The sequence below is a fragment of the Rhinopithecus bieti genome, unplaced genomic scaffold (assembly GCF_001698545.2).
Source record: "Rhinopithecus bieti isolate Rb0 unplaced genomic scaffold, ASM169854v2 scaffold_11508, whole genome shotgun sequence".
Lineage (NCBI taxonomy): Eukaryota > Metazoa > Chordata > Mammalia > Primates > Cercopithecidae > Rhinopithecus > Rhinopithecus bieti.
Window position 1 is genome coordinate 1,795,707 of NW_016806932.1, and position 19,037 is coordinate 1,814,743.

A 19,037-nucleotide genomic window follows, 5' to 3' on the forward strand; every position below is an offset into this window, starting at 1 on the left:
GAACATTGTGACTCTTGCTTGATCTCTCCCAGGAGTCCTGTGCCAGGTGAGGGGGCTGTGCTGGTGGGCGAGTAAGAGCAGGGAGTACAGGGAGATTCTGAGAAGCCAGCAGAGACTGTGAGGGCAGAGCCACTGTGGAAGAAGGTCTTTGATCTGGGCTTATTCTTTTCTTTTTTCTTTTTTTGAGGTGGAGTTTTGCTCTGCAACCTCCGCCTCCCAGGTTCAAGTGATTCTCCTGCCTCAGCCTCCCAAGTAGCTGGGATTACAGGTGCCTGCCACCACATCTGGCTAATTTTTTGTATTTTTAATAGAGACGGAGTTTCATCATGTTGGCCAGACTGGTCTTGAACTCCTGACCTCAGGTGATCCACCTGTCTAGGCCTCCCAAAGTTTAGGGATTACAGGCGGGAGCCACCATACCTGGCCCAATTTGGGCTTATTCTTAAGTCATCAATGGCCAAAATATCAATTTTCCTCTAAGCACACCTCCTAATTCCTAATACAATATGCTCCTGTGGGCGAGGCAGCTCTCAGCCTGCTGACAGGTATGCTATTTGGAATTATGTTGTGGGATTAATTTCTCCTCTCTCCATCCTCACAGATACTGGGGACTGTGTTGGCAGGGCAGGGTTTGCCAAGACAGATGGTCTGGTAGCTTCCTGAACTGCTCTCTGATATCTGCTTCTCTGTACTGCCTTCTTGCTTAGCCAAGACAGTCACCACTGAAGAGTACCTGGTGAACCCTGTGGGCATGAACCGCTACGGTATGGACCCCTCCGCCTCCACCTTTAACCACAGGGGCTCCTTGCCCCCCTCCTCCTCGCTGTACTGCAAGAGGCAGAACTCTGGAGACAGCCACCTTGGGGGAGGTCCTGCTGCCACCGCTGGTGGTCCCCGCACCAGCCCCATGTCTTCTGGTGGCCCCTCGGCACCTGGGCTGAGGCCCCCAGCCTCCAGCCCCAAGAGAAATGCAACCTCTCTTGAAGGAAACAGATGTGGTAATGTAATGCATGCATCAGATTCCCGCTGACACAACATCCCTTGCCCTCACCCGGGGAGTACAGCACCTGGGGAAGGGGGAGTGTGGCTGTTTAAACATGGGACTGCTGGGAGATCAGAAATTTCCACAAGCCCTTTCATGGATTCTTGAGGTTCTCAAAAACAGCCAAGCTCAACCTTTGGTAAGCAAAGAAAACCATGTATTAGGGTAGGCTAGGCCACAGGATACATAGACTCCAAAATGTACATAGGCTCAAATACCATAGAAATTTTTGTTCAAGAGCCGAAGGCGAATGTTCCTGATTCATGGATGCATCTCAATTTAGGGACACAGGCTCCATCTATTTTGTGGCTCTGCCACCCTCTACAGCCTTCAGGCTCCATGCATTTGGGGACTAGAAAGGGAAAGAAGGGATGGAGAAGGTACAAGCGCTTCCCTGCAGTCTGAGAGTGATGCTCATTACTTCCACTCACATCTCATTAGCAAAAGCTGGTCATTTTGCCACACTTAACTATAAGGGACCCTGGGAGCTGTAGGTTAGCTCTGCCCAGGAAAAAGGAGAACCAGACCTTGGTAAAGAATTGTCTCTTGCATAGCAGGTGTCACTTTCAGCATACTAATACGTGGGCAGAGGCAGAGATAGGCAGAATTCCCCCAGTGCTGGTTGTAATGCCACTTCTGTCTTGTCCACTAAAGAAAGCTTGTTGGACTGCGATCTACAGAAGCACTATAAGGGATAAAGGATTAAAGTAATAGCTTGAAGGCCCTTCTGATTGATGATTTAAAAAATAATTTTCAAGCTTCAGTATTTTGATAGTGCATAAAGGCCATAGAGTATAGTAGATAATCACTGGGACTTCAGCCAGACAGCCAGGGCTGAGATGCTGGATCTGCTGCTTCCTGCCTGCCTTTTGCAAGTCTTAACTTACCTGTGCTTCGGTTTTCTCACCTATAAAATTGCAACAATAATAATGGCAGCACCTGCCTCATAGGATTGTTGGGAGGATTAAATGAGTTCATACATGCATTTAGTATGAGGACTAGGTTGTAATAAGAGCTCAATAAATGTTAGTTGTTACAGCATAGATCTTTTTAACACATCCCTTAACAGATCACAGCCCATCAGCTCCACAGCTGAGAACTGCTGAAGAAAGAAGGCCCCAGGCCAAGGAGTCTGGGAGTCTTCATCTTGCCACCCTGTAGCCCCTCAGTGGGCAGGCTCTCTTCTGTGGCAAGCCACATTTCTCCCCTGAGCCCAGGACCCTTCCACCAGTGATCCCAACAAGCTGCACACATGAGCTATTTTGTATAATTCAAGACCCTCCACACATTCCCTTCCAAGAGCCTCATCCAACCCAGATGAGCGTGGCCCTGACCAGCTTCCCCTGGCCAAGGAGGTGAGAAGGGGCCCCTTGCTGGAGAGCTGTTGAGGGGTAAAGCACAGATTCTGTCTCCACGGCAGCTCTTGCCAAATGTAGAGATACCCTGCAGGCCACTTTCCAACACTATCACACAGGACCATAAGCCAGGCAGATTAAGTGAGCAGAGCCCTGTTTTCCAAAGGAGAGCAACATTGTTCCATCTGATTCCTAAGAACAAGAGAAAGGGACATGATCTGGCACAAACCAACACTGTAAAGTAAACCAGGGGCAGCCTTGATTTCATAGGTTTGTCCCCAGTGTTAGCATAATATCTGGCATGTGGTAGGTGTTCAATAAACATGCATCATGTCTGTGCCCTCATGGTGTCCCCTTGTCTTGTCAAAACACTCATCCTTGTGTCCCTCTGGCGTTTAAATGTCTCTTTCTCTCATCCTCTTCTCCTCAGCCCAATTCCCCTTTTCTCAGGGTGGTGATCACAGGACACCATGCTGACTATATTGACTCATAATCCCAGAGTGTCCCACTTTTTAAAAAGGAGATATTTACTCTCTCCCACGCACGTTGGTACAATTTCAGTCCTATGTCTTAAATGCAGGATTTCCAGCAGTAAGAGGGAGGCATGATTTGGTTGGAGAGAACTATCACTCGCTCGACAACAGTCTGCCCTGTTCAGTCCAACTGGTGACCCAGAGCCAGGGAATCCAGGGCTCTTCAGATGGCCTCAGCATAGCTTCCTTCCCCCAGCCCCTCATGCCTCCTTCAAGTTGAGCCCTAGGATGTCCTCCTGTCCTTTACTTTCATCCCCATCCCAGCCCTTTGTTCTCCTGTGTATGAGTTTGTTCTCACGCTGCTAATAAAGACGTACCTGAGACTGGGTAATTTGTAAAGGAAAGAGGTTTAATGGACTCATAGTTCCACATGGCTGGGGAGGCCTCACAATCATGGCAGAAGGCAAGGAGGAGCAAAGCCAAGTCTTACATGGTGACAGGTAAGAGGGCTTGTGCAGGGGAACTCCCCTTTATAAGACCATCACATGTCATGAGACTTACTCACTACCACAGGAACAGTATGGGGAAAACTGACACCATGATTCAATTATCTCCACCTGGCTCCATCCTTGACACATGGGGATTATTACAATTCAAGGTGAGATTTGGATGGGGACACAGAGCTAACTCATATCATCCTGGAATCAGGCCCTGACAGTCTGAGTAATCTTGCCAGACAACTGGCCAAGGGGCAGCCCAGACCCTTCCTCAGGCTCTAGCTCTGAGAAGGCCCCTCTGCTGGAGCCTAGTTGCACCCCAGGAGAGGTCCCCTAGCTCAGACCCTTCTGCCTCTCAGGGTCTGGGATGAGATCAGAGAAACAGAGTCCACCAGTGCCTGCTGCCTTTCATCCCAAGAACATCAATAACTGTACCCTGAATACTGGCTGTCTTTTTAATAACTTAGAGGTATTAGAACCAGCCAGGCATGGTGGCTCATGCCTGTAATCCCACCACTTTGGGAGGCCAAGGTGGGCGGATCACTTGAGGTCAGGAGTTCGAGACCAGCCTGACCAACAGGGTGAAACCCTGTCTCTACTAAATATACAAAAATGAGCTGGGCGTGGTGGTGCATGCCTGTAATACCAGTTACTTGGGAGGCTGAGGCAAGAGAATCACTTGAACCTGGGAGGTGGAGGTTGCAGTGAGCAGAGATTGCGCCACTGCACTCCAGCCTGGGTAACAGAGCTAGACTCTGTCTCAAAAAAAAAAAAAAAAAGAAAGAAAGAAAGAAATATTAGAGAGAACTTTGCCCGAGACCCCGAAATCCAGTTGTCCATAATCAGCAGGACCCCCACCATGAGACTGTGGGATGTTTAAAATCACAAAGCCACCTAACCTCTTTAGAGAAAACCTGCTACATGATGTATCAGTTAAAGTTCACTGTTGAGCCTTTGTGATACATTGAAGAAAAATGAAATTATTCATCCTTTGTATGTCTATTAACACTTTAATTCCCCAAGGATTCCTTTTAACCAGTGCCTTCTTCAGGGTGCTAATTATAACTGCAGGTACCAGAAACAGCCAGTCAGACAGGCACATTCTCAGCAGTGAGACAGAGGAAGTGGGTGGGGAGAAGATGGAAGGAGGGATAGCACCAGTGTCTCTGAAAGAGGTTTCCATTTCTGCTTACATTTCATTGACCAAAATTTAGTCACATGGCCTCTTGCTGCAAGGGATGCTGGGAAATGTGGTTTTCATTCCCAGCAACTGTGATTCCAGATGGAAATTAGGGCTGCTATTACAGAGGAAGAAGTGCAAAATAACGCTGAGTAGGCAATGGGAAGTCGGATCAGAAATGCTCACTCCCTCCTTTTCCCTCCCACGGCACTTTGTTTCCTCATCTGTAGTTCTTACCCTAACGCGTCCTAGAGAAGGGAACAGACCCTCAGCTTTGTGAAGTTTCTTATTCATATTTGAGCCCCCCACAGCACCGGCAAAGGGGGGCTTGTTTGAGGCCTGTATCAAACTGTTATTTATTGAACACCTACATTCAAGGGGGCCAGACACTTTCCACACATTGTTCATGGTTTATTATAAGTTATATGTTTAGGATTTAATATTTATAAAAAGATATCGGTATATTTGATTTAAAGGAAAAGAAAAAGAGGTTCAAGAGAAGGGAAATCAAGTGTTGAGCCAGGATCTGACTTCAATGGTCCCCAAAGCTTGTGTCTTTCAAAACAACCCCAGGGGTTTTCAAATCGTGCCTGATGACTTTCAAGGTTCTAAGAGGTGGAGAAGACGGAACAAGAGCAGACAGGACTCCAGGTGCCCTCCCTCTCTTGAAGCAGGGCCTTTTCACATTTGCAGAGTGGGGTTCTATATGTGCTTTGCTTAAACAAAATTTGTACAGCTAAAATGTTTGGAAACGATGGAGATAAAACCGTGCTGACTTGAGTGGCAGGATGTTAAAGTGGGAGAGAAACCACCAGCGTCCTCACCCATTTCTCACCTAACTGTCAGCCTGGTGCCCACTGTGGATCCCCCCCACACCCCACCCTCCCACCCAAATGACTGTTCAATATTGCTCTGAAGTTCCATCCCAAGTAAAAGCAGTTGTCATTGAAAAAACCATACCTCTTTAAGAGAGTTTGATCCAAGTCATAAACCATGGAAGAGACTTAGAAATGGCCTTTTCCCCATGGTACTAATCAAAATGGTTTAAAACCACAGAAGCCAGAAAACTGCATGAGGCTGCAGGCAGAAGGGTGGGTATTGATGACATGACAAACTCCTCGGCCTTCTCTCTCTGGCGGTACTTACCTTTGGCTTCCTGCAGTCGTGATCTATCACATCTATCTCTGCTGCCAGTGGGCTCCGAGGGGTTGTGTTCAGAGGGCCCATTTTCCTGGTGTCTGCTGATGCTCTGGTGAAAGTTTGAGAGCTCTTCCTTGTCTCTCATCCAAGATATAATCACCAAGAGCTATAAAGAGGTTTTGGATAACAAAAGCTTCCTGACTTGGGCATTTAACAAGACACACTGTAGAATTCCCAACCACAACTAGGTCCAAGATTCAGAATCAAGAAATGAAGTCAATCTGATATTGCTATTACAACCCAAATGCTTCCTGTGGTTGGATTTTTATTTGATAGGGCCTGGCATTGGGTGAGGGATGGAGACAATTTAGCTAGAAAAAGAAGAGTGAAAACAGCATTCTATGTGAGGAGGTGAAGTGGACAAAACAAGGCAAGAGCTCATTAATTAAAGAGTTTGTGCAGGGGCTGGGTGCAGTGGCTCACACCTGTAATCCCAGCACTTTGGGAGGCAGAGGTGGGTGGATCATCTGAGGTCAAGAGTTCAAGACCAGTCCAGTCAACATGGTGAAACCTGTCCCTACTAAAAAATACAAAAATTAGCTGAGCGTGGTGGCACATGAAGGTAATCCCAGCTACTCGGGAGGCTGAGGTTCGAGAATCACTTGAACCCGGGAGGTGGAGATTGCAATGAGCCGAGATCACGCCACTGCGCTCCAGCCTGGGTGACAGAGCGAGACTTCATCTAAAAAAAAAAAGGGGGGGGTTTGTGCAGGGACACTAGGGAAACCATGCTGGGAAGTTTGGGATCCATGTCAAGCAGATGGGACTTTGCTCTGCAGTAACCGTAAGCCAGACATTTCTGAACCGGGGAGTGAGCTGGTGGCCCTGGGATTTAGGAAAACAAATCTACTGACCACTTATGGAATGACATCATCATCATAAGAAGAACAGTAATGACCTAATGAGTAATCCTGTTTAATGCTTTACAACATTATGCCATTTAATCCTTGCAACAGCTCAGCAAGGTGTTTTATAGAGGAGGCAACTAAGATTCAGGGTTTGGTTGGTCCTAGCCAGCAGAGACTTCCTGGGCACAGTGTGCCGGGGGCTCTTCTCACATCTGAGGACAGAGCTGTGAATAAGATGGACACTGGCCCTGTTCTCTGAGGGTTTGCAACTCCAGGGAGACAAATGTCAACAAATTATTACACAAATTTCATTACAGTTGTGATGATTGCTGTCAGGGAAAAGTGTGGATGCTGTGGGAGAATCGGATGGGGAGGGAGGGGCTGAGCCTACCCTTAGGAGTCAGGAAAGGCTTCCCAGAGAAGGGACAGCGGAGCTGGCTGGAATAAGCAGGAAGAAAGACAACCAGGGAGGGTCAGTGGGGACAAGGGGTAGCTGGAGGCTTCCCAGCAAACGTCACAGTGCTTGCCAGGAGGTCACAGTGTCTTCTGGTGGCCAAGGAGAAATCTAGCTCAGCTCAGCTTGGCTTCAAGCCCACAGTCTCTCCTTGTTTCTAGAGACACGCTCCCTCCTCACACAGGCAGGCCAGCTGGTCTCAAATAATTAAAAGAAAAATCTGATTAAACTCTAAGGATTGGGTGGGCTCTCTTCCCTCTCATCTCTGTCACCTCATGGCATCTTGAAAACTAGATAGAGTGAGTGGCGCTTGCCTATAATCCCAGCTACTCGGGAGGCTGAGGCAGGAGAATCACTTGGACCTGGGAGGCAGAGGTTGCAGTGAGCCAAGATCACCCTACTACACTCCAGCCTGGGCAACAGATAGAAATAATGAAAAACAGCACTGTTTCAAGCCACATAATTTTGCCATAATTGTGGGCTAGCCTGGGCACCTCACACATTTGATATGGCATTGTATCTAGAAAGGAAGCATCTAGCGGGAGCAGGTCACTTGGAGATGCCGAGAATAGATCCCCCTCCCCTGCCCCTCACCAACCCCGGCCCTCCCAACCCAGCTGCAGCTGCCAGAAACCAAGAGGGCCTGGGCAGCTCACAGGCAGCCTGAGGACACAGGGGTCCCTGTTGGAGACAATGACCTTCCTGTCTTTGAGATTCTGAAGGTCAGCCTCCAGCCCTGAGCCACATTCTCTTGATTCTTAAAATATTCTTAAGAAGCAAAAAATAATATTCACAATTTATAGATGAAGACAATGAGGTCCGTAGAGAATGATCAGAGCCCGGGAGGGACAGGAAGCCTGGCCATGGCTGCACTTGTGTTTTGCATGTGGACACACTGATGCAGCCTTCAGCTGTGGGAGGAGGTGACTCCCTTCGTGTGAACAGCCTGAGGTGGGAGGGGTTACACAGCGTCATAAGGGGCTGGCAGGGGCTTAGAGATCAAGCCTTTTTATTTTACAGCAGAGAAGCAGAGAGTTGATCACATGGCTGGTGGGTGGCAGGGGTTTCTGACTCCCACCTCACTGCTCATTCCGCTCCTCCACATGACTCTGTTGTTAGCTAAAGAGTTTCTCCTGAATTATGAATGAGTGAAAGGAAATTACGTACGTATGGATGTGCTCATGGGCATGTGGAAGGCAGAGGGAGATTCACAGAGAGTATGCAAGTACCTGTGCTGTGAAAATCGGGATTGCTTTGAAACACTCATAGTCATCCTTGCTCTGGTAAGTGTGAGTTCAGCTTTAGAAACAAGCATATTTAATCCATTCATAACTGAGTTTCACTTTTCACATGCCTCTGGCAGCCCCCAGGGAATGACAAGACCAAGCACAATGTCCTCCTGGTTGGAGAACTCTGCCTGCTCACCAAGTTGTCTGGCCAGTACTTCTTGGCATGCTCTGTCTGCTTAGGAGCAAGACTTTTCCACATCCATCATGTCTTACTGTTGACCTATCACATCTGCCTGCCCCAGCTGCAGCAGGCTCCACCCATCTGTCTTCCTAACACCTTCACCACAGCTGGAGAGGGAGTCGCTAGTGTATTTATCATTTTTGTGAGCACAGACCACTGTGAGGCTCTGCAAACCTGCCACTGGAAAGTTCCATTTGTCTTCCTTTCTAAAGCAAATCTATGTGCTTTGGATCAGGAGCAGCTCCCAAGGTGTGACTTAGGCTGCCTGCTGCCCTCTGTCTTGTATGACTGAAAGGTCCCCTAAGAAACATGCCTGAGCCAGGCCCCTGCTGCCTCTGCTCCATCCTGGAAAAGTGAAAAGTGCCCACAGCAAGCACCAGGTACCAGGAACAGAGCCCACTTTGCCATCTCAGATATCACTTTCCTTCCACAGCAATTGCCCCGAGAGCCTTCTCCTTGAAGACAAACCAGCCACCTGGCTCAGCCCTTCAACACTGTTTTTGGAGGTCCCTGACCTAGCTCAAAGGACTGTAGGTTCCTGTGAATGATCCTGTTAATTGGTCTGGGTTTTCCTCCCCTTCCTGTCAAATGCAGGAAATTAGATTTGACCTCTGCTCTGATCACTCTAAAATTATTCTTGGCACTGAAGACTTCCAGCCTTTGTAATCAGAGCATCTATTATCACCCTGATTAACGCCGATGTTCTGATGGGGCGGGATCCAAAGGCAGTGTGATTTCCATGATTCCTCATCCCCATGTTGAGTGCAGATGTCTTTAAATGGAGTGAAATCATCTTTAATAAGCATGGATCAGCATTCAGATGGCTCCAGGGTGCATTAACAGATTCCCAGAAAAATGCCCCGTGCCAAGCCACCTTATGGGACCCTCCCAGGTCCCACAAGGAAGAGGCAGGGAAAATCTCAAAGTCAATCCAATTATCAGCCAAACCATTATGTGTTTAGGACAGACGCAGAAATGTGATGCTGTATTTTCCTCAGTGCTAATGGAGCAACATGCACGTCTCAGGCACATTAAAAGGAGGAAGGAGAGAGAGACAGCAGAAAGCCACTGTGCCCTGAGATCTAAAGAAGGGAAATAAAGTGAAGCCTTCTCAACCTCTAACTAGAATTCTGTAGGAAAGCTGCTTCATTGTTCAGATACTTGACTCTTTTCTAGCCTTAAAATAGAAGTAAAGATTACACACACAGGCTTTTGTATAAGTTACCTAGAATGTGTCTACAGAGTATATTGATTCATCTCACATTTATCAAGCCCATATTTATAAACACAGTCATGCATCACTCAATGGGATACATTCTGGGAAACGCATCCTTAGGTGATTTCAATGTTGTGTGAAAATCATAGGTTGCACTTGCACAAACCTAGATAGTATAGTCTACTATACACCTAGGCAGTGTGGCATAGCCTATTGCTTTTAGGCTACAAACCTGTACAGCATGTTACTGTACTGAATACTGTAGGAAATTGCAACACAAATCACTAGGCGATAGGGACTAGAATCATTATCATCTTATGGGACCACCGTCCTTAGGCGGTACATGACTGTATATGTACTCTGAACCATGGAGGAGTCAATGATTATAGCCCCTGTCATGAAAGGATCACATTTGTATTTTTCACCAAACACTTCACCCAGCACCTGGTACAGAGAAGGTGCTCAGTCAATGTTTGTGGAGTGAGTGGAAGGAATCCTTAGGAAATTAAAATCTGACTAGAGGTTATAGAGAAGGTCATAAATAATTGTACTACAAAGCGGAATGTGAAAGCACATTAAGAGACAGATGAACAAATAAAGATGTAGGAATAAAGGGGTAGGAGGCTGGGTGCTGTGGCTCACACCTGTAATCCCAGCACTTTGGGAGGCCAAGATGGGTGGATCACCTGAGGTCAGGAGTTCCCAGCCAGCCTGACCAACATGGTGAAACCCCGTCTCCACTAAAATACAGGAATTAGCTGGGCGTGGTGGTGGGCGCCTCTAATCTCAGCTCCTTGGGAGGCTGAGGCAGGAGAATTGCTTGAACCTGGGAGGTGGAGGTTGTAGTGAGCAGAGATCGCGCCACTGCACTCCAGCCTGGGCAACAAGAGTGAAACTCTGTCTCAAAAAATAAATAAATAAAATACAATAAAATAAAGGGGTAGGAAGGTGACGTGCAGGCTGCAGGAAGTACAGAACATTTCTGTTCATGAAGGCATCAGGTGGAACATGAGTGGGAAGGAGAGAGGGTAAATGCCTTCTAGGTTGAAGCCAAAGCAGCAGCCACAGGCAGAGGAAGGAAGCTGGGGAGACATCCGGTCGGTCACAACAAGTGTACCCAGACAGACAGGTGGTGCACAGGAGATGAGGGCTGTAGGGAAGGGAGGGAGGCTCCTGCCCTCGGTGGAGCACTTGACATAGGTCAGACTCGGGGCAGGGCACTGTCCCATCTCTGTCCTCACACCTGCCCCTAGAAAGCATGGCCATTTCACACATGAGCTACATCCTGGTCCAATCACCAGCAAGCGGCAACTCCAGGATCTGTCCCTAGGTCTCTCTGGCACCAAAGCTCTTCTCCCCCTTCATTAAGAAAGAAAAATATTATTAAGACCAAGAGAGCCCTTGACCTTGAGGTAGAATGAGGACTCAGTGTGTTGGTAAGGGGGACCCATGGGGAGATGGGTCTTAGGGAGAACATGAGGCAGCGGTAGTTGTAGGCAGTAGGAAGAATAGGACATGGCCCAAAAATACCCATTAGGAACACGTGGCAGGGGGTTAGGTGGCAGGCTCTGGGACTGGGATAGCAGGGTTGGAAGAGAGGACACCAGCATCAGAGGCATTCTCCCAAGAGCTTCAGAATAATTAAATGTGGGAAGCACAAAAAGGGGAGGAGGAAGAGGTGGGTTCCCAAAATGGGGGAGATAGGAAGAGGAGCTGGCTGTAGGGAAAGAGGATTAATTAGTTTGGGACATACACACACCAAAATCAACCCCTAAGTATTGCCAGCCATTGAATTCATTGCTGTCTTCCTCCTTCACTGCCCTGAGCCTTTTCACCTGCTGCATGGGAAATACCCTATGCAACCATTTCCCAGGGACCAGCTATGGACCAGGCACAGGTTAGGCCCTTTGTGGTCAGGGAGTTCACAGTGTAGCGGGGGAGACCCAGGCAAATGCTCTGACAGCCCCAGAGGGCCATGCAAAGACTCAGTGTGTGCCTGAGGCAGTGAGTGAGGGGACATCCTCTTTCTGCATGTGTGACCAGGGATGGCTCTGAGGATGCTGCTGCAGACTTGCTTTCTGCAGAGACCGTGAACGAGAACCAAAAGCTACCTCAATTCTGTCATGCCTCTATCGTCTCAGTGTGAAGGCCAAGGAGGCAGAAAGGACCCCAAGTCACTGGCCTCACTGATGTGATGAGGCTCATTTGCACACTCATCGTAGCACACTTGCCCTGGTCACCAGGTACCCAGGCTCAGGAGGCCCTGGGCCCGCTGAGAGAGAATTGAGCGGGAGAGTCTTGAAAACTCCAACTCGGGTGGGAATTCCAGCCTAATGAAGGGAATCCACTGTCTCACGCTTCTTCTCCTGGGAGAGCAGAGAGTTTTGGCATAGATGGGGAGGGTAATGTACCTAGGAGTGGCCTTCCGTGCTCTGGGCTGCTGATAGAGCTGCCACTCACAGTCTTTCCCTGTGACAGGAGGTCACTTGGGTCAGCTCCTTGGACTCATGGGCACTAAGGACCCCCCTTCCAGGCTAGGTGGGGGCAGGCAGCACCAGGTTAGCCCTGTCCCACTGGCTCACGGTCTCCCTCTCTGTACCCCATCCAGCCTCAAGCCCTTCTCAGGATGCGCAGGATGCCAGGCGGCCACGGAGCAGGAACCCCTCCGCCTGGACTGTGGAGGACGTGGTGTGGTTTGTGAAGGACGCTGACCCGCAGGCTCTGGGGCCTCACGTGGAGCTCTTCAGAAAGCACGTATGCGAGTGGTGGGTTTGACCTTGGGGGGATGGGGGGAGCAGGCATGGAAGGAGAGTGAGGTCCAGGGAGCTGCGGGATGCTGCCAGGGGAGGTGGCGGGGGGGGGCTCTAAACTAAGCCCTAGGGGCACCCTCAAGGGAGCCAGAGATGAGAGGGACAGGTACAACCACAGGCTCCTCAGAGCAGAACGACCACTTAATTTGTTTTTAAAGGAATATTTGCCCCATCTGTTCTCTCATGTTGGCCTTCATCAGGAGTGCCTGCTTCCTGCCCATCCAGCCGTCTGTGCATACAACAAATATTGACAGCACACCTACGACATCCCAGGCAAGCCACAGTAGCGCCTGTTCCTAAACCACTTCAAGGATTAATTAGAAAATGCACAAAAGGCGTTCAGCACGGTTCCTGGCTCAGACAGCCTTCACTGAGCAGAGAGCATTATGATGATTTTGAGATATGCTAAAATATAGAGAGATGGTAATTTTTTTTTTAAAGATAAGAATCAGTAATTTACCTGCTAGGCTTACTATACTCATTTTGTTTTTGTTTGAGACAGAGTCTCACTCTGTCACTCAGGCCGGAATGCAGTGGTGCAATCTCAATCTTGGCTCACTGCAGCCTCTGCCTCCCCAGTTCAAGCAATTCTTGTGCCTCAGTCTCCCGAGCAGCTGGGATTACAGGCACCCGCCACCATGCCTGGCTAATTTTTGTATTTTTACTTGAGACAGAGTTTCACCATATTGGCCAGGCTGGTCTCATCCCAAAGTGCTGGATGACAGGCGTGAGCTGCCGTGCCTGGCACTGTACTCATTTTGTATCGTGCTGTAACAGATTACCACCAACATAGTGGCCTCACACAATCCACATTCTCTGTCTAACCGCTCTGGGGTTCAGGAGCCTGGCATGGGTCTCACTGGGCTCAGCCAGCAAGGCTGCCTTTCCTTCTGGAGGTTCTAGGAGAATCCGCTTGGTTGTCTTTTCCGGCTTCTAGATCCACCATCAGTCCTTGCCTCCTGTCCGCCTGCCATCATCTTTAAAGCCTGTAACATCAAGCTGAGGCCTGTTTGGCTGCTTGGGCTGCCATCCCTGGTTGTCACTGCTGATGTCCTCTTCCATGTTTAAGGAGTTTTGTGATTACACAGCCGCCCCCTCCCCACCCACCCGGCCCCATAATCCAGGATAATCTCCCTACTTTAAAGTCAGCTGATTAGCAAGCTTAATCCCACCTGCAACCTTAATTCCCCTTTGCCGTCTAACTTGACATTCACAGGTTTGGGGACTAGAATCCAGACATCGTGCATGGAGGGGAAGGAGCGTTATTCCACCTTCCACAGTGACCATTATTTTTGTTTCCTGTTTCTCACTTTATTTGGTGATTCTGTCATAGAAATCATGCTCTCCAATCTGAGGAGGATTCTCATCTAACTCAGCACTCGTCTTTTATTAGGCATATATTGGCCTCACCTAACAATGGGGCTTTGAGACCAGGAACCACAGAGTGGGTTATGCTTGGACAGATTTGGGCGGGGGGAGTCTGGCTGTCTTCTGGGGTGGGAGGAGACGGTGGGAGTCCAGGAGGTGAGGGAAATAAAAGACAGTAGAAAATGAGGCTCCTGGGAGCGACCCACAGGTAAGCCTTGCCCACTGCCATGTTGCCAAAGACATGGAGAATGAGTGACACAGAGTGGGTGCTCCATCAATACTGGTTGGCTGGGCAGATGAATGAGAGGGCTGGTGACCCTGGCACCATTACATGAGTCCTGTAACTATGTCTCTTCTCCCCGCCTGAGCACCTCAGATTTCTACCCTTTGTCTCCAGTGACCTGAAAATAGCACTAAAGGTGACCATGGAAGCCCAGCCTTGCTAGGTTCATGAACTCAGCATGCATTCTGGAGGGTGACCATTTTCAATGACCAATGGCAGCAGCACCGGGACCAAACCGCAAAGGACTGGCTCATCCCCTTAGTAGTTCTTTGTGCTGAACCATGAGATGAAGCAGGTGCATTCTTTAGTGTATTCCGTCTAGTGGAACAGACAGGGCTAAACACATCTGAAATCCTCCATTGGGTGGAATGAGTAGTTTTGTCAGCTAAAGGTAGGTGGGCCTACCAAGAAAAGAAATGAGAAATTAGGGCAATAAGTGGAGGTTTGGAATGGAAATACCCTCTAGTTTCAGTGTCTAATGGATGACACTTCTTGGCCCTTTAGCCAAGGTTGGATGAGGAGATAAACTTCCTAAGTGGGATATTGGGAACACACATGGGGTTGTGTTTGATTCCTTCTATGAGGGGAAGGCAGGAATATGAAACATCCCGTGTGTCAGATGACTACAGGGAGATGATGGGGAGAGGAGAACACAGTATTTGTTTGCTTTAATATTTTAAAAGATCTTGCCCCAGGACCAAGAGAATATGCTGCCTAAATCAATCCATATGCCCTGAGCACATCCCCTGACCATACCTTAACCTTAGCCACTGTTTGATGACTCTGACCATCTTCTGGGTTTTCTTTCTTCTGATCCTATCCCACCAGGAGATTGATGGCAATGCTCTGCTGTTGCTGAAGAGTGACATGGTCATGAAGTACCTGGGCCTGAAGCTGGGACCTGCACTAAAACTCTGCTACCACATTGACAAACTGAAGCAAGCCAAGTTCTGACTTTTTAAAAAAGACAGAAGCGAAACCCAAAACAACAGATCTCAAGATTATCTTCTGCCTTACCAACATCCCACCAACATCACAAAATAGACTCTCCTCTTAAAATTAACAGCCACAAAGACGTGGTCTTTTTATAAAACTTGTGAATCTTTGCCTTTTAAAGAATTTAACGTGGACCTTTTTGAAAGGCTCCTCTGTGTTAATAATTTGCCAAAAAATTACAAAAGCCTCTGATTTTTAACATCCCTGTTATGCTGATTTCTCTTAAAGTGGGTGCTATTTACATAATGAGAGAGTGAGGAACTGAATGCTTATGTCCAAGGAAAGTTCTGGAGGGTTCAAAGGATGAAAGAAGGACCTTTGTCCCTGCAGTCTCCGCAGGGACACCCACCTCAGCACCATCTGCCTCTAACTCTGACCTGGGGACCTATCCGTGTGAGCCTTGTTTGCCTCAGCTCTGGAAGCTGACTTCTGAAGATGACTGCCTCACCTTGCACTATCTGGAAAACTTGAATTATTTTGCTCCATGAAAGAAAAGGAAAAAAAAAAAAAAACAAAAAAAACTTTTCTATTCCTAGAAAATCTGAAGTACTGTATTGCTCCGCTAGAGGGCAGACTGCTAATGAAATTTCAGGACCCTCACTGACTGCAGTAGCAAGATTATTCAGTACTGCGTGGATGGGTTACGGTGTCTGTGAACAAGATCTAGCCCACACAGAAACAGGGGATTTATTCCACAGTTAGCACCACAGATTGTGACTTGGGAAGAAACCATCAGCTAGAGGGGTCTAGTTCGTATCCAATCATTATTGACTGACTGATACTCAACTAGCAAAGGCAAGAATTTGGAAGCACGCTCTACCCAGATGGGACTTTGGAGTTCCTTCTCTTCCAGAGTCCTCACTGAGGTGTTGAAGTGTTGGCATGCCGAAGAATCTTAGTGACATTTAGCCATGGGTGTTTCTTTAAAAAAGGAAAAGAAAATGTCTCAACGAAGCTTTGAAATGGGAGAGTGTTGATTTCTAGTTAAATTGCTGGGTTATGTAGTTGTATCTGTGGCTAATTTTTCTAGTCCTCAACAAATACACAGACATGCTATTATGGGGTTTAATTCAATTTACAGATAGGTTTTCCTTCCTCACCGTGGAGTAATAGAAAAAATTGATTTTCTGCCCCTTTGCAGCTGTGTCCAGGGAAGGACAATGAATCCACAATTTATTAGGCAGAGGGACAACTTCTCCACCATTCATTTTATCCTTCCCTTTTCTCTGTTTCCCTCCCTGTCTCTTCTTCTTCACACTGAGCAGAAAACATATCTTCAAAATGAATTCGCCTTTGCCATGTGCATAATCTCTTCCTTAAAAGGACATCAACAGTGTTAGAGATGAGGAGATGAACATTAGATTTTGGAATTTCTGGGAGGGAGAGGGTTAGGGATGACTCAGGGCCTCCCTTGGCCCAATGGTGAATCAGAAAAGGCACCCCTTTCTCTGGGATACAACCTGAGCAGGGGTCTCAGCTGGCAAGTGGAGCAGGGTGGGAGCTCAACCTCCTCACCCCTTGATCAGCTGCTGTTGTGCAGAACATGAATTGCATAATCTTGAGGGCAGCCCTGGGTAGATCTGCATAGTGACCCTCTATATAGTTAGAATCCAGATGAAGGCCATAAGAAATAGTCCATGTCATGTCGTTAGACCCACTTTGATGTGCTGTATTTGAGAAAGCACATCGTAGCCTCCTTTTCAGACACACAAATGGTGGCTGGACTGAGAGCATAGCAGAGAAGGGGAGGAGGAGGATGTACTAAACTTGCTCACTGAATTGAGCTAGAGTGTGGAAGAGCTTGATGTCTGATGGTTTTGTTACAGGAAGGGGTTCCCGATCCAGACCTCAAGAAAGGGCGCTTGGATCTCGTGCAAGAAAGAATTCAGGGCGTGTGCACAGAGTAAAGTGAAAGCAAGTTTATTAAGAAAGTAAAGGAATGAAAGAACGACTACCCCGTAGTCAGAGCAGCTCTGAGGGCTGCCGGTTACCCATTTTTATGATTATTTCTTGATAATATGCTAAACAAGGGGAGATTATTCATGCCTCCTCCTTTTAGATCATATAGGGTAACTTCCTGACATTGCCATGGCATTTGTAAACTGTCGCGGCACTGGCGGTGGTATAGCAGTGAGGACAACCAGAGGTCACTCTCGTTGCCATCTTGGTTTTGGTGGGTTTTAGTCAACTTCTTTACTGCAGCCTGTTTTCTCAGAAGGTCTTTATGACCTGTATCTTTTGTGCTGACCTCCTGTCTAATCCTGTGACTCAGAATGCCTTAGCCATCTGGGAATGCAGCCCAGTAGGTCTCAGCCTCATTTTACCAGCTCCTATTCAAGATGGAGTTGCTCTGGTTCAAACGCCTCTGACAGGTTCAGCACCTGAGAAAAGTACCTTGAATCAGGCCTTGGGGCAGAGTCTTCAAGATTTTAAGGTGATAGGGCCTGTCTCTCAAGAGTTTATTAATGGTAAGTGCTCACTGCTGGTCTGGAGTTAGATACATTTCCCTCAAAACAGCCACGGATAGGTTATGTATTCAGAACTGCCAGTGCAAAAACAATGAGATCCAGAAAAATCCCACAACAACCCAGGTTTTTCACTCATCTTTTTTTTCTCAATCTTCCGATACTTGTGGTACCTCTTCCATGAACAGATACCTCATGTAGTGACTTCCAGTATTAAGTTTTCAAAACTTCCTACCCACCCTCATCAGTGCCTCCCTCACTACAGAGTCACAAACATTGGTGCTTTCAAATAAAAATCAGCCCCAAACAATGTCACAGAGATCCCTCGAGTAGTTTTCAGGGGAGAGATAGGTTCTTATTTCAAGTCTCGGAGAAAACTGGATACATGTTCACGTGGAACTGCTCTCACGGAGGTGCTGTCTCATTTCGCATTAAACTTTAAGCAGGACAGATTGCTGAAGCCATGATATTTAAGGTTTGACTTTTTAAAAATCTCATTACTCTTAAAATAAATGCTGCCACATCAGAGAATAACCTGGGGAGGAAAATCTTCCTTGACTGCTTCTGCACTGAAATGCAATTAGCCAACTAAATTATTGTACCAATACTGCAATTATAATTAATTTTCACCCCTCTCAAAAATCTTGTCAAACCAGGAGGCTAAATAGCTTCACAAATGTAAAACACACCAGGCCATTTCCTCTAAACAGACCTTAAAGGGTTAGGCCACGTGGGTCACCCTTGTCCAAATGAGAGCCGACTTGAGGACCTCTCACTTGTATAGATATGGTACTTGTTATTCCATTGCAGTAGCTTTGCTTCAGGTTGTAGTGAATAATGATATCGTTTTGCATAATTCCAAATTAGAGTGTGTATGTGTGTGTGCCTGTGTTCATGCTCCAAACATTTCCAATTACACTTGTCTGTTAAACACTGAAAAAAAAAAAAATCAAGAGACAATTCTATTGCCTAAGGCCTTTTAAATATTTCATGAATCACATTATTCCCTGTGCGAAGACTTTAGGTGAAAGCCGTGGGTCTCGTCTGTGTGTGTGTGTGTGTGTGTGTGTGTGTGTGTGTGTGTTTCCTGACACTGTAGTTGGAAGAGCCTTAGAAAGTGAGTGCTTGGGAGTGTATGAGCCATGGCCTTTGCTTGGTTTGCAATATGGAGGCAGAACCCACTGTGGTCTGGTTGCTACTAGTAAGTGTCCCCTCTTATTCTACTAGGGTGTGCCCTTGAGGAAGCCAGGTGACCAGGGGTGTACTGGGACTCTGGGCCTGCCCCCTCAGAGGATGATTGTATGTGCCAAGCCTGGGCTCCAGGTGACTCTGGGGAGACGCCTTGCTGGGGAGCCCACGGCAGGGGAACAATTGTCTTGT

At 47.6% G+C, this 19,037-nt stretch overlaps 1 protein-coding gene across 9 annotated transcripts in view; it reads left to right on the plus strand.

Annotated features, from left to right (window-relative positions):
* Positions 1-18,188, plus strand: part of SCML4 (Scm polycomb group protein like 4) — a 123,277-nt gene extending 105,089 nt beyond the window's left edge. For 6 of the 9 annotated variants that reach the window (XM_017878750.1, XM_017878755.1, XM_017878756.1 and 3 more), the window contains 3 exons: positions 708-998; positions 12,344-12,489; positions 15,025-18,188. In XM_017878750.1, the coding sequence (XP_017734239.1) occupies positions 708-998; positions 12,344-12,489; positions 15,025-15,150 (563 nt within the window). In that variant the 3' untranslated portion in view covers positions 15,151-18,188. Of the gene's footprint in view, positions 1-707; positions 999-12,343; positions 12,501-12,745; positions 13,066-15,024 lie in introns of those variants that run through there. The other 3 variants (XM_017878752.1, XM_017878754.1, XM_017878757.1) reach the window with 3 other exon arrangements.
* Positions 18,189-19,037: the final 849 nt, after the last annotated feature.